The sequence below is a fragment of the Pezoporus flaviventris genome, unplaced genomic scaffold, assembly GCF_033815535.1.
Source record: "Pezoporus flaviventris isolate CSIRO_AGI_PZ_B2104156 unplaced genomic scaffold, CSIRO_AGI_Pfla_v1 ptg000015l, whole genome shotgun sequence".
NCBI lineage: Eukaryota > Metazoa > Chordata > Aves > Psittaciformes > Psittacidae > Pezoporus > Pezoporus flaviventris.
This window is the reverse complement of record NW_026892563.1, coordinates 28,467,915-28,482,434: the sequence shown is the minus strand read 5'-3', so window position 1 is coordinate 28,482,434 and position 14,520 is coordinate 28,467,915. Positions and strand designations below refer to the sequence as shown.

Genomic DNA, 14,520 nt, shown 5'->3' with positions numbered 1-14,520 from the left:
GCTATGTTAGTATTTTGAATGATTTATTCTCCAGGTCTAAAAAGCAGATTATCAAGTACTTCATGCTTATTTAAAGAGACAATAAAATCCAAAATTGCCATCCAGAGGGCACCTTAACATGCAGGAGGGGTGGCCAATGCCAACCTCATGGAGTTCTACAAAGCAAAGTGCAGGGTCCTGTACCTGGGTTGGGGCAATCCCAAGCACAGCTACAGATTGGGCAGAGAAGAGATTCAGAACAGCCTGAGAAGGACTTGGAGGTGTTGGTTGATAAGAAACTGAACATGAGCTGGCTTCAGCGTGTGCTTGCAGTCCAGAAACCATCCATGTGCTGGGCTGCATCAAAAGCAGCACCACCAGCACATCAAAGGAGTTGATCCTGCCCCTCTACTCGGCTCTTGTGGGACCCCACTTGGAGTACTGTGTGCAGTTCTGGTGTCCCCACATAATGAGGACATGAAGCTGTTGGAGCAAGTCCAGAGGAGGGCCATAGGGATGATAAGGGGGTTGGAGCACCTCCCATACAAAGACAGGCTGAGAAAGTTGGGGCTGTTCAGCCTGAAGAAGAAAAGCTGCATGGAGACTTCATAGCAGCCTTCCAGTATCTGAAGGGATACTGGACTACAAGAGTTCTGGACAGTATCCCTTATGAAGAGTCTGTAGCGACAGGACAAGGGGGAATAGGTTTAAACTTAAACAGGGAAACTTCAGGTTATATATAAGGAAGAAGTTCTTTACTATGAGGGTAGTGAGGCATTGGAGACTGGACTGCCCAGAGAAGTGGTGAAAGCTCCACCCCTGGCAGTGTTCAAGGCTAGGTTGGACAGAGCCTTGGGTGACATGGTCTAGGGTAAGGCATCCCTGCCTATGGCGGAGGGCTGGAACCAGATGCTCTTAAGGTCCTTTCCAATCTGAACCATTATACGATTCTGTGAAAAATAACCTTCCCTGGAAGGCAATAACATAACTTGAAATATTGCTTAAGCACTTACTGAAAGTGGTCCAAATACTGAAAGTCATATTCTACTAGGTACAGGGCAAACAGCAGAAATTTTTGATGTTTAAAGCATTGTCTTTGTTGTACAAGATACCTGAAAAGTGAAAGGATGCTAGATGTCCTATAAAAAGTGTAAATTTTCTGCTATAATGTGTATTTCAAAAGATGTTCAAATGTAAAGACGTCTCTTGAGTTACTTGCACTTGTATGTTTAAATTAAGGTGTTATAATTGTTAATTAGCACAGTACTTTTGAAGGAAAAGTGTTAATAAAATCTAGCCTTTTGGCTTGAGAGCAGACGTATGATTTTTGACTTACATATGCTTTTGAGGGACTGCAAAGGCTGGAAAAGGCAAGGATTAGAATTGCTGTATGTAAAAATTCAGCTGCTTTTGTTGTACTAGCTACCATTAAGTTTAATGTTCTGGTACAGATGGTGTTTGACTTAAAACAAAAATCAAAGCATTAATTGCCCAGTCTTTTTCAGGAAATGTTTTAAGAATGACAGTGTAAGGTCTCTTCAACCCCGAACTATTCTATGATTCTATGTATAGAAAGTTATTTATCAGGTTTTGTATTAAAGTTTGTAACAGTGATTTTTAATATAGAATTTCTTTTCTATACTTAAGCTGAAATTTTTCAAGTTGCTTTGCCTGAAGTTCATTGTTTTTTTTTAATAATTTTTTCTTTATTTTGTAAAAATAGTCATTTTTTCTTGTAACACAGGGGACATGACGATAGTATTTATTCGCTGCTAGTTAAAAATTGGCTGAATTTGTTCTCTATTTTAGTTAACCTCCTCTGTGTCATGTAACAGAGATTGTAAATTTGGTGTTATCTGTTTGGTATTGCTTGGGCCACCTGGTGGATAATGTATTTGAAAATTCATTTTGAATTGACTGCATTAGCTTTTAAAGTATGCTTTAACATGTAGCCTAACTTTATTGGTTTAGTGGGTGGAAAATGTTTAAATTGTGAACTTGTAGCACTATATGTAGGTATTTAAAATAGTGCTACAATTTGAAAACTGTTTTTAGAAATTAAATTTTACTTGGAACTATTCACCTTTAAAGAATGGGATATTAGGAGTTCTTACCTCATTTACTATGTGGTGTTTTTTTGAATAATCTTTTATAGCTAACAACAATTCAGTAGAATTTCTTACTTCTTCCTTAGGAAAAAAATCAGTGAAATAAAAGTAATTGAAATTACAATGCTCTTGCTGATTAAAATGCTTATGCCATCAATGGGAAATGATCATGACTAATGTCTTACCCCCTCCCCAGCTGCTGAATCAGCGTGTATTTCATATGGGAGGAATGAATGCCATAGGTGTACTCATAAGGTGTTACTGGATTTGGTTATCTTGGCGTGGTTGGTTTTTTTCTGGAGGGCTGGAGGGTGGGGCTTAGCTTGTTTGGGGGGGGGCGGGGTGTGTGTTGTGTTTTTAAGTTAAAATATTTGCATTCTTCTGTGGAATAAGTTGTGACTTGTATTTTCTATACAAAGCAAGCTGTGTAATTGGACACGGTGGACAACTTAAGGCAAGATTTTTTTTTTTTTTCTAATTGAGGATAAAAGTAAATTCCAACTTCCTACCTACCATTTGATCTATGTTACACGAAAGAGAAATCCTGTGGCAAATACAACTATGTATAATCATACTTAGGTACAGTATCTTTGTAAGGGATAGTTCTATTAATTACTTCAAGTGTATGTGCTTATGTAGCAGTACTATTACCCTAGTTCCTTTTTGTTTTGAGTATGTTCATCTCTGAGTTTAGGTACCATTGTCTTTGAAATAGTACAGTTTTCCACTTCATTTGAAGGCACAGTTTCTAGCAATAGTATGTAAAGTAATTAAATTAGTTTCCTGAATCATTGATGTCTGCTTGTAGCCTTCCAGTGGTCTTGTTGAAAGATTCACATTGTGCAATTCAGTGAGGTCATATGGATGCCAGAAGTTGCCATTTTCCGTGTATATTCTAAAGGAAGCATAAGGTGATGGCGAAATCTAGAGTTAGGTGAAATGCTTTCTGTATGAAGTCTCTAAATCCAAGGGAGAAACGTTGGAATAGAATCAATTTGGACCAGCAGCGATGAAGTGGGAGGAAAATAGAGGGAAAAGCAACTCTTAAGTTATATCAAATTGGAGTAAATGTATTGCTTGTTTTTTCTCCCAATTCTGTTCCCGTGAAAGCTGAGGAAGGTGGAACTGCGGAACTCATAGGTGTATGGAGCTTTTGACATGAGCAAATACTACCTTTTGAAATAAAGGAAAAAATACTAGCTGGAGGAATAACTTCTCATGTCTATGTGTAGACAGTTCAGTAACAAACAAATATCCTACGTGCCATGCGTCTCCTTCAGGGTGGCTGTTGTGGTTTAAACCCAGCCAGTAACTCAGTACCATGCAGTTGCTTGCTCAGCCCCGCTTCCCTTCCGCTTCCAGAGTGGAATGGAGAGGAGAATCGGAAGAATGTAAAACCCATGGGTTGAGATAAGAACAGTCTAATAACTAAAATAAAGTAAAATACAGTGATAATAGAATACCAATAACAACAATAATGATAACAATAAGAAACAACAAAAGAAGAAATGAAAGCTCAGAAAACACTAGTAATGCACAGTACAATTGCTCACCACCTGCTGACTGATACCCAGCCCCATCCAAGCAGCAATCGGTCCCTTTTGGGTGACTCCCCTCCAGGTTCATGTACTGGGCATGACATGCTGTGATATGGAATACCCCTTTGGCTAGTTTTCTAGTTGGTTCTTATTTCACAGTTTATTCTAATAGTGGGCTTACTACTACGGAATGAGACATGAGAATTTTTATTTTTTTTAAAACCTGCTCATATCGAGCATCTGGTTTTAGTGCTCCATATGCATGTTGATTGGGGTTATTCAGTGTTTGTCAATAGGTTGTACTGAACACCAAGAAATGTGGTGTATTGACTGCTCACTTACTAGAAAGTCAGTGAAGTCAGTGTCTTCTGTAAAAAAAAAAAAAAAAAAAACAAAACAAACAAACCAAGGCTTATTCCAGTGAAAGACTCTGTTGCTAGTAATGTTGAGAAGGTGATCTGGTACAGAATAAAAAGCCTGTTTAGTTATAGACCTTTAATATACATTTGGTTATGTCATCTTAAGGATTTTTTGTGAAGCAACTTTAGCCTGGGTGGGGTGTATTGAAATTGCTCAACTGAGACAATCAGTGCAATGAAATCAGAATTTAGGAGGAGAATGATTGATGTCTTGTGTAGGCTTGTGACACTGTAATTTAGATAATTATATCCTCTTTCCATCTTTTGCTTTCTCTGCTACCCTGCCATTCAGATTTTGGTTTTGCACGCATACCCACACATCTACCCTGCTTAATTGTTTAATTTTTGTGCTAGCTGTTCTTTCTGACATCGTATTTTTTATTTTTTTTTAGCAGCTTCCTTGTTTTTTTCAGTATTTTGCTCTTGTTTCTATTCTTATATCCTTGTATCAGCATTTTGGGTTTTTCTAGGGCAGTAGTAGTATTTTTCTGCCTGAAAGGAAATGTAGATGAAAATGAACTTCCTTGGGTTTTGTGTTTGCACTAGCTGTGGTACTGTGCTGTGTTTGACAGGGCACCTTACTTCAGTGGTAGGTGGATCTGGTGGCTAACGGAATGCATGGTTCTTTGTGATTGGCAGCCAGGGTTATAAAATCATAAAAGCAGCCATGCAAGGTCATACGAATACTCAGTCAAGCCTGAAAACTTGGTGCTGAGTGGCCAGTACTAATTTTTGAGGAAAGCTGAGACAGTTGAAACAAGCAGGTAGTCTTGAAAGGTGTTCTAGAGAACACATCACACTGTAATGGACAGAGGGAGGTGAAAGTTACGTTTTTGTTCCTGATCATTTTTTGTTTTTCTTTGATGAATATATATTTTCCCATTTCAAGTGTTTAGGACATTCCATGACAACGAATTCCAGTTTTATTAAAATGCTATGTGGTGGTTTTATTGAAGGCCTTCCATTTCCTGTACTGTAAAGATCCGCAGAAAATTGTTTCATTTTCCATGTCATTCATGATTTCATACGCTTCTGTCATAACCCCTCCCCAGAGTAGTACAAATTAGTTGCTTCCTGCAATAGAAGGTGTTTGATATCTATGATCATCCTAGTAATTAATTTTTGTAATTCCTCTTTTTACATGGGCAGTAAGAGATATGGAGAATATGGGAGTGGGATATGAACCTGAACTGCAGAGTGTGCAAGACACAAATTTGCTAGGCATGGATGTGTATACACTGACAGAATGATGTTTGCTTTTCTATGCATTTCCTAATGATTCCTAATATTATTTGACTGTTGCTTGAACATTGAGCTAACTCTGCCATAGGCATATCTGTTGTAACACAAAATCTCTCTTAAAAGTTCCTCAATGAGTATGTCAAGATGTTGCCCATATGATCCACATAAAAAAGCTAATTCTGATTTTGCAACTTTGTCTAGTTAAGGACCCTAACTAAATTTGTGATTAAAATTGTAACTAAAACAAGTGTATTTATTTTGAACAAAAAGATTTTTGTCTTTTGGGCTCAGAGTGAGACATTTGAACCAAAAAAAAGGGCGAAGAAAAGAACAAAGTGGGATTTTAACTGATTATGTAGTTCACTCTGATATATTACCCTGAGGCAGTTATTCTGCCAGCAGAATATAGCCAACAGAAGATGTTGATGGCTGCAGTTTGACACTTAAAGCTATTTTAGAGGCTACTTGAAATAATAATGATCATGCATGCAATCTTTGCTGCTTGTGCATGAGCTGCTGCTTGAACTCATGTTACTGTAAGGATACTTTCTGAGCTTCCTGGATTTTGAGTGCTTTTACAGCTTTATTTTATTGACATGTTATTAAACAGTCCTGTGAAAAGAAGAATTGATAAGGAAATATACAGTAAAGTTCTCCCAATGCAATTCTGTACCTCTTTGGAGGATTCTTTTTTTCCCAGCATACTCACACTTCTCAAAAGGCATCTGGGATGGATTCTGCAGTGCTTTTCACATGATCCCTGAGAAGGTGTGGTCACTGAAAAGTACACAAAGAAATGGATGGTCACAATCTGGGTATGGTGAAGATACAGTAAGGAGTGGATTGTGATGCCTTCCAGTTCAAATTTAGAGAACTCTGGACTAGATTTGAAACATTAAAGCACCTGAATATGTAAAATTTTGGCTACTGAGGCCTTTCTGGGCAAGCTTAATAGCTTAATTTACCTGATGGATTCCTCAGGTGCAGCGGAAGTATTGAGATGCCAGAGGTGAAGCAGGTGATTGATTCCCTTATCAATTTGTTTTAAAAACACACTTTTTTTTTTTTTTTGTGCTAGCTGCTTAGAAACAACATTATTTCAGTTGAATTTGTTAACTCCTATTTGTGTAGTGTTGGATGGGTATCGATGATTTAATATTCTGGAAGTCAAATTAATGTAAGTCTAAATTAATTTGTTGTTCATTCACACAGGTGAACACAATTTGCTGGAATGATACAGGAGAGTATATTTTGTCTGGTTCGGATGACACCAATCTGGTAATTAGTAATCCCTACAGCAGAAAGGTAGGCTTGTTTCTGGATAGTCAATAGGTTTAAAATAAGATTATTTTTCAAGATATTGAGACATTTTTCAAGGTATTTTTCAGATATTAGTTGTTACCTGACAAAGATAACATCAGGCACTTTATAGTGTTTATAAGTGTGAATAAAACTTCACAGTGCTTTAAAGCCTTAGTATTCTAATCCCTTGTGACATAGGTATTATCCCATTTTGCGGTATGTGGTCTAGCACAACAGGGACATGGTCTCACAATAGATTAGTGTCAGAATTAGGAATAGGATTCAGTCATTCTTGTGAAATCTTATAGTCAGATAAATAGTTTTCCGTTTCATTTTAGTTTTAAAATATTGTATTAGCTTTTGCTGTATGTAATATACTGCGTTGTCTTTCTGTAATGTGGTTGAAGTGCCAATCTTGGTTAAAATACTTTATTACCATTTGAAATTACATAGCCTTGTGTGTGCGTTTGTGTGGCTAAAGAAGAATTTGAACTAGAATATGGGAAGCAGTCTTATAAAGGGGAAAGTATTGTAAAGGTCTCTGCTTTTCCACTTCTGCACTCACATGGGTTGTGATGCAGTTGAATAGCTTCCAGTAATGTCAGCTAGCATCCATCACATAGTAGCAGTGTCCACACCTTCGTTTTTAAGGAGCTGCTGATAGTGTGATAGAACAGATGCTGTGAACTGTGTCCTCCAGTGGTGGGGATGCGTGCAGCAATGTTCAAGTGAACTCTCCTTTCTTCCGCACTTTCTCAGAGGTTGAGAACTAAACCTTGAAGACATGCTGAGAAAGTAAACGGGGAAGGGGGAGATCAAATATGTGACTGGGATGGTGGAAGAGAGTTTGAATAGAAAGTTAGGGAGGCAACAAAATTTTGCCTTCCTGAAGAGCTGTGCTTTGACTGGAGGTAAAGCTCTGCCAGCTTTTATTGTATGTATATTTCAGGTTATATAGATAGACTATTAATCTTTTTTGGTTTGTTTTGTTTTTTGTTTTGTTTGTATGTGTGTAAATTGTTCAAAAGATGTGAAATAGCACTCCTGATATACTAGATGTAAGCTTTCACTGACAGAGAAATTTCATCTGCATAATGTTTTCTTTGAATTGAGTGGGAATTTTGAAGTAATTTTTATACTGTAAACAACTTAGTTATCTTTTTCCTATTAGCGGTGAAAATACAAATGGTTAGTTTAAATGCTGCAGATGGGAGAAATAAGGTAACAAGGGAATGTTCACTAGTACAGAGGTTTTTTCAGTGTTGGTAGACTATTAAGAAGTATGTTAGGAAATACGAAGAATCATCACAAAGCATTTAAAACCAGCTACGATGATGAAGTAAATTATATGCTTCTCTGCTGTATTGTAGATGAATGACACTTACTAAGTCTAGTCTTAGTTTATTGCCCTTAAACCATGTTCTTAAATGCTTATTTATTTTTGACTGGTTTCAAAGTCAAAAATATGGTTCTCTCTCTTAAAGTGAGTTCTTTTTAAGAGTCCCATCAATTTTTAAGCTCTATAAAGTTGGCTTGTATTACAATGTCTTATTTTCTTGACCCATGATATTTCAGATCTTCTAAATCTTTCCTCACTGACTGGACCAGTGTTTTACTTGGAAAAAAACCTGATGTGATATGTAACTAGAGTTTTACAAAACATAGGAGTTGCATTCCAGTCCTTCCATTTTGCAGACTGCTTTGTGCAAGTGCATGAGTGAATATCTTCTGTAGAACCACCTTATTCTTAGAAGAAATCTGGTATAAAACCAGCTTCTTCGTTCTGTTGTATTAAACTGTAGATTACTAGCAGCCTATACATTCTTGATGTTCTATAGTACTTGAGTCTGTATTATTTTCCCATTTGTTATTTGCTTTGACAGTATTAACCTGATACAGCATTCTTTTTGCTTTCTTCCTTAGGTTTTAACAACCATTCGCTCAGGACACAGGGCCAATATTTTTAGTGCAAAATTCTTACCATGCACCAATGACAAACAGATTGTATCTTGTTCTGGAGATGGAGTCATTTTTTACACTAATATTGAACAAGATGCAGAGACCAACAGACAATGCCAGTATACGTGCCACTATGGAACTACCTATGAGGTACCTCACAAAAGTATATGATAATTTTAAGATAGGTGGAACACATCTTTTCTTGTATTGTTGCCCAAGATTTTAACCAGATGTCTGAGAGCTTTATTTCAGTGAGAATTAAAGAACCTTTCTTTTAGCTTTTTTTTTTGTTTTGTGGGGGTTTGGTTTTGGTTTTGGTTTTTAAATCTTAGAGTAGGATTTAAAAGTGAAATATGTTGACTAAATTAAATGGAAGACTTTCCAAAACATAGTGCCATTAAGACCACTTTCTTTGCAAATATAATAGCTGAATACATCTTCAGTGAAAGAATCCTCTGCAGAGCAATACTGATTTAAATTGTATTGTGAATTTCTTTTTTGAAATAAGCTGGGGGGGGGGGGGGCAGTGGTTGTGTTTTTCATTTTGATTTTTATTCTTCCCCTCCCCCAAAAAAAACTTTGCAGCATCAATGTCTTTTTCACAGTTCTTCCAAGAAATGCTTATTTCAGCATGTGTAAATAACTTCATCAGAAAAATATTTTTACAGTTTTATGTAATTTCTCATTTGTATTCTGGTTAACTCTTTGTGTAAATTCAGAGCCAGTGTTTTCAATCCTCTTTTGCAAATTTTGTTCTTATAAATAGGCAAGTGAAGAAGCAAAGCATTTATTAAGTTAAGAAGATAATCAGATTTATTGATCTGTTTATTTTAATGTCAGCAAAATCTTCTGCTTGTAGAACTTACCACGCTTAAAGTAGAAAAAAATACTGCTATTTCCTTCTAAGGTTATAAGTATTCCAGGTTTGAGTTTGTTTGTTTGAACAACAGCATAGTACACACACGGAGTGAAAAAATCCCAAATTCATTGCTTTCTTAACTATTTAGCTCAGATTTCATAGTAAGCTTTTAAATCTTTTTCATGGTATGTTAAGTGAACAAAATATTTAAAAACCTATGCTAAAAAAAACCTAGGAGGTGTGAAAAGGTTGTGTGAAAAAGGAAAATGGCCAGAGTCAATTTTTGATCATGTAGTAATAGTATCCTTATGGTTGTAATTACATGTGTTCCATTAAAGATTTTGTCAAAAACACTTCCTATCTGCAGGGTAACTTTGTAAATCAGTTGAGCTAACCTTGTAGTATTCACCGTGTTTCTGGGATTTGTGGTTTTGGTTTGGTTTTGCCTGGGTTTAAGACAGTTTTGCAAAATGTGATTCTGGATCCCAGGCTTACATTGTCTGCTTTTATTTTTGAGATTTGTTTTGATTGAGAAACTGCTTTCCTTTAAATAGCATCAGCCCTGATGGTTTCCAAACTGCCTGAGTTCTCACTGAAATTTACTATATATAGTGGATTCTGCAAGTTGATTGGATGTTCTCTGTATCTCAAATAAAATCTTTCTTATAAGTGCATCTAGAGACAGAGATGCTATGTCTTAAAGCTGAAATGTCTGTGTTGAGAACTCTATCAGGCATTGCATTGTAGCTTCCTGGGGAAACCCCTTGTTGGCTTGTTGCAGGTTTTAGGGACAGCCACTTACTGGCTCAAGTGGTACCTCTGTTTCCTTTTAGCTTATGAGTGTTTTGAGTTTGAGAACAAGAGAATGGTTATGGATGCTATGCGAAGGAGACATAAAGGTAGTGGTGGAAGTGTCATTAGAGCAGTTGGTTTGAGTGTGTGAAGTTTGGGGTCGTGGGCTGGGATGATCAGAGTGCAGCAAATGAAAGAGTTGGTGAAACCATAAAAATCACAATGAGAAGTCACTGTGGGTGTCTTAAGTTTTGATCTGCCTGAGCTCGGGTTGACCAACAGTTTGGTTGATTGCATGAAGTGCTGACACCAGGTGGTGCTGCAAACCGATGATCAAACTGCCTAAATTCAGTGAAGGCAGTTGACAATTTTGCTTGTGGGTCAGGAGTAGTAACAGATGCCAAAATGTAACACTTGTAACCTGTAATATGAGAATGACTGACCTTTGTTGGCAAGGTGGTGTCCTCAATGATGATGGCATGCTCATTGCGGGCTACTAAACCAGATGATAAAATATAAATTTCATAGGTACAACAAATTAAACTTGTCAAAACAGACAGCACGAGTTGGAAAAATATTTTAGAAGAAATATGGAGAGCCCAACAGCCCTGCAAATCAAGCTGCAGATTTCATTGTTGTCCATATAGGATGGCTATAACTGAACAGTAACTAGTTCTATGAACATAGTAAATTCCTTTGAAACCATTAATTGAAGAGAATACAGACATTTGACTGCTATATTGCACAGTCAAAATGGTGGTATTGGGGATGACTTTTATTCAGCAAGTGAGGCTACCATCTGTGGGTTTATGACTGATCACCTCTAAGTATCCCGCCTAGATGCTTGTTGTACTATCATTGGTTGCTTGTGATTGACCCAGGAGATGACAATCTTGTTCAGAATGCGTGGGTAAAGGTCTTCCTGAATCTTCATTAGCGAAGACAGGCCTTCCTCATAGGGGAAGGAAAACTCCTGTCTCCAAACCCAGGCTGATGGAGCTTGTCTAGTCTTGTATGGTCTTCCATCAGAGAAGGACACTCTTACAAAACCCACGACCTGTGGACTTTGCTGTCACCGTCCTAGCTAACTAGGCTGTGGCAGTTAAACCTCAGGTTTAAAGGGTGGGGCCAGTTCTGTGCAAGCTGCGCTTCACCTAAAAAATCCACTGTGCAGGCTGGAAGGGCTTACTCTCACTTGTCTGTATGGACAAGTGAGGGTCGAAACAGTAGGTGACAAGATGCATGGGTAGCTGCAGATCAGACCTTGCATGCAGGCGGACCAGTGCATGGGTAGCTCGAAATCACTCAGGACATGATAGTCCTGGTCGGACACTTTCTGATTGCCTAAGCACCCTTTTTTCCAACCAGATTTACATATCCCACTTGCCCTTGGTCATCCTGCTTGTAGTAAGTGTGGTTAAAGCCCTTTCCAAATCTTCACTCACAAAGCCAAGCCATCAGTGTTAACAAGAGGCAGTATTGTTTTGAGTGACAGTAGTGTGATACCGTTTTGGTTGTTTATACTGTTTTTAAAGACTGTTAATGGGAGGAATCTCAAAACCCCTGTATGACATTGACAGTTTTAATAACTGTGTCTCTTTTAGATGTTATGTTTCTTAGCCTGTTTTGCACTGAGCTTTAACATATCTAAACTTGAGCTCTCTTCAAAAAGTCTTTGAAAAGATATGTTTATATAAAATATCTTGGAAGGTACTTTATAAAGATTATCAATTCTGTTACTGTCTTATAAATGTGATACTTGAACATTAAATACATGTATTATTGTGTGACATAGCAGACCTTTTTTTGAGCCTTGGCATATGATAGTGTAGTAGAGCAAATAGGGCTTTTCAAGCAAATGGCTGAGATACAGCTTCAGCTTCTGACATAACACAACTTTGTCACTGAGAGGATTCTGTGTGGGAAGATACTGTGACGTTACTGCCCAGCTGTATGTAACCACATCATCATATTAAATACAGAACTTTGACTCATTGAATTCTCTAAATAACAAAAGCTAACATCATCTACCCTGAGGTGTTAATTCTAAATGTGAGAGTGGCTTGAATTTATACTGTGCTTTTAAACTTGGAGTTTGTGACAGTTCAAGCTGTTACAAAAACATTCATTGAAATGGAGTAATGTGGAAATTTGTGTAGTGGTTATGGACTGTGAGAGAATTGGACAATTGTTTTTAATGCTGGGAGAGAACAGAATAAGTAGGGTGAGAGAAATTCTTGAAACGTGTTTCTGAAGAATTTGTTGTTTATACAAGGCCATTATATGTTAATTTTTACTCGGCCAAATGCTTTTCATTGCCCTTCATGTTAATGGCATTTCAGAAAGAATATACTTTTATGAATAACTTATCTTCATATTTTCAATACAGTATAATAATATAGCTATATATTTTTAAAGTTAAATAGAAAACAATTTTTTAGTGAAAAAGGGTTTTTATATATATATGTATAGTGCTAAAGATGTTGATGTTTTTATTTTCAAATTAATGGTATTTCTGGAAGTATGAATACTTTTTTTTTTTTTAATCATTTGTTTTTTATCAGATTATGACGGTACCAAATGATCCCTATACTTTCCTCTCTTGTGGTGAAGATGGCACTGTAAGATGGTTTGATACTCGAATCAAAACAAGTTGCACAAAGGAAGATTGTAAAGATGTAAGAGTGAAATCTTTTAATAAAGATGACCTAAATGTAGAGCTGTACATCATACAAACATAGGATATGAATTCTGGTAAGGCTTTTAGAAATAATAGATTTCAGGGTCGTTGGTGGAGATGACAACATGTTTCCTGAGAAACAAAAAAAGTTTGGGGAGTCTTTTTTCTTTCTACTTTTTTTTAAATGCATTTTATTTCAATTTTAATATCTCCCAATTTTTTTTTTTTGTTTATGAACTTTGGTGTGAGGCTTCAGATATGGTAGAAAGGATTCTAGTTGAAATTAAATCTCTTGGTCTTGTTTACTTTAGTTACTATGAAGTGTAGATTTGGAGGCAAAAAATGAGCCTTCAAAATCAACTGCAACTGTGTGTTGTTAAGCATCGTTTGTCCCTGTGTGAGAAAAGATTTGGTGATGAATGATACTAGATCAAATTAGTCACTGGTATTACTCCCTGGAAGGTAAGGTATTGGTGGTGTCCACTGTGTTTGGATTTCAGGAAGTTTTAATATTGAAGAAAAACTGGTGCCAAAGTATGTACTACTACTCCAAATTAATTTTACTCAGTTTTGTGCATATTTGTAAATTTTAGTAGTTTCTTTCTTTTTTCTTCCTCAATCCAATTGCCTATTAAATCTAAATAGATTAAATCTATTCTGATCCTTTATTTATTTAAGTATAACTTAATTTATACTGTTTTTACATATTTGGTAGTCTTCTATACTACTTCTACTCTTCTAAAACAGTTACATGTATTTCCATAGGAAAATCCAAGGTGTGAGATAGTTTATAAATCTGTGGTTGTTATGCTTATCTATTCTTAAATGTATGTTCTTTTGTTTTGGTGTTCGTTGGTTTTTTTTGTTGTTGTTGTTGCTTTTTTGTTTGTTTTTTGTTTGTGGGTTTTTTTTTTCCTGTGGTTTGATCTGTTTTGTTTGTTTGCTTTTTTAGTTGATCTCATGCTATATTTCATTCCCTGATAGTTTTCCTTCTCTACAGTGGCATTTTTGTTTGACATATTTACAATCTATTTTCACAATGCCAGAACTAGTTTTTTAAAAAACTCATTGACTAAATGTCCTGAAGTAAAAATTAGAATTATACTTCACATATTTAGAGCCATTATTTGAATGCTGTATTTCTGTTTGTTCCAGGATATTTTAATAAACTGTCGTCGTGCTGCCACTTCTGTTGCTATCTGTCCACCAGTCCCATACTATCTTGCTGTGGGTTGTTCTGACAGCTCAGTAAGGATATATGATCGACGAATGCTTGGTACAAGAGCAACAGGTAGGAACTTTACCTTACAGTAAGCCTTTATAAACATTTGCAGTTCCAGTTTCTATTCTTTTTTCCCAAAATAGATGATGAATAACTGAAATGTAATATACCAAATGAAATGTAGCTTCCTTCTCTGAGAACTATGCTTTTTAGTAATAAATTTCACTCTAATAAGTGCTAATACAGAAACCCTCAAGTAAGTAAACTTAAATCTCTTCATCCATCTTAGAATACACTGTATACTGAATGCAGAAAAAGACCTTTCATAATGTCTCTTCTCTTGTCTTGAAATATGTGATTCCAAGATTCCAAAAAGCTAGTGATTGCAGCCTGCAGTCGTCCACCTGAATTGTAATTAAG

The 14,520-nt window shown here is 36.4% G+C and overlaps 1 protein-coding gene across 6 annotated transcripts in view; it reads left to right on the top strand.

Annotated features, from left to right (window-relative positions):
- DCAF6 (DDB1 and CUL4 associated factor 6) overlaps window positions 1-14,520 on the top strand; it is an 82,994-nt gene that overhangs the window by 17,690 nt on the left and 50,784 nt on the right. For all 6 annotated transcript variants that reach the window (XM_061454443.1, XM_061454444.1, XM_061454442.1 and 3 more), the window contains exons 3-6: window positions 6,499-6,591; window positions 8,512-8,697; window positions 12,763-12,876; window positions 14,034-14,169. In XM_061454443.1, coding sequence (XP_061310427.1) covers window positions 6,499-6,591; window positions 8,512-8,697; window positions 12,763-12,876; window positions 14,034-14,169 — 529 coding nt within the window. The remainder of the gene's footprint in view (window positions 1-6,498; window positions 6,592-8,511; window positions 8,698-12,762; window positions 12,877-14,033; window positions 14,170-14,520) is intronic.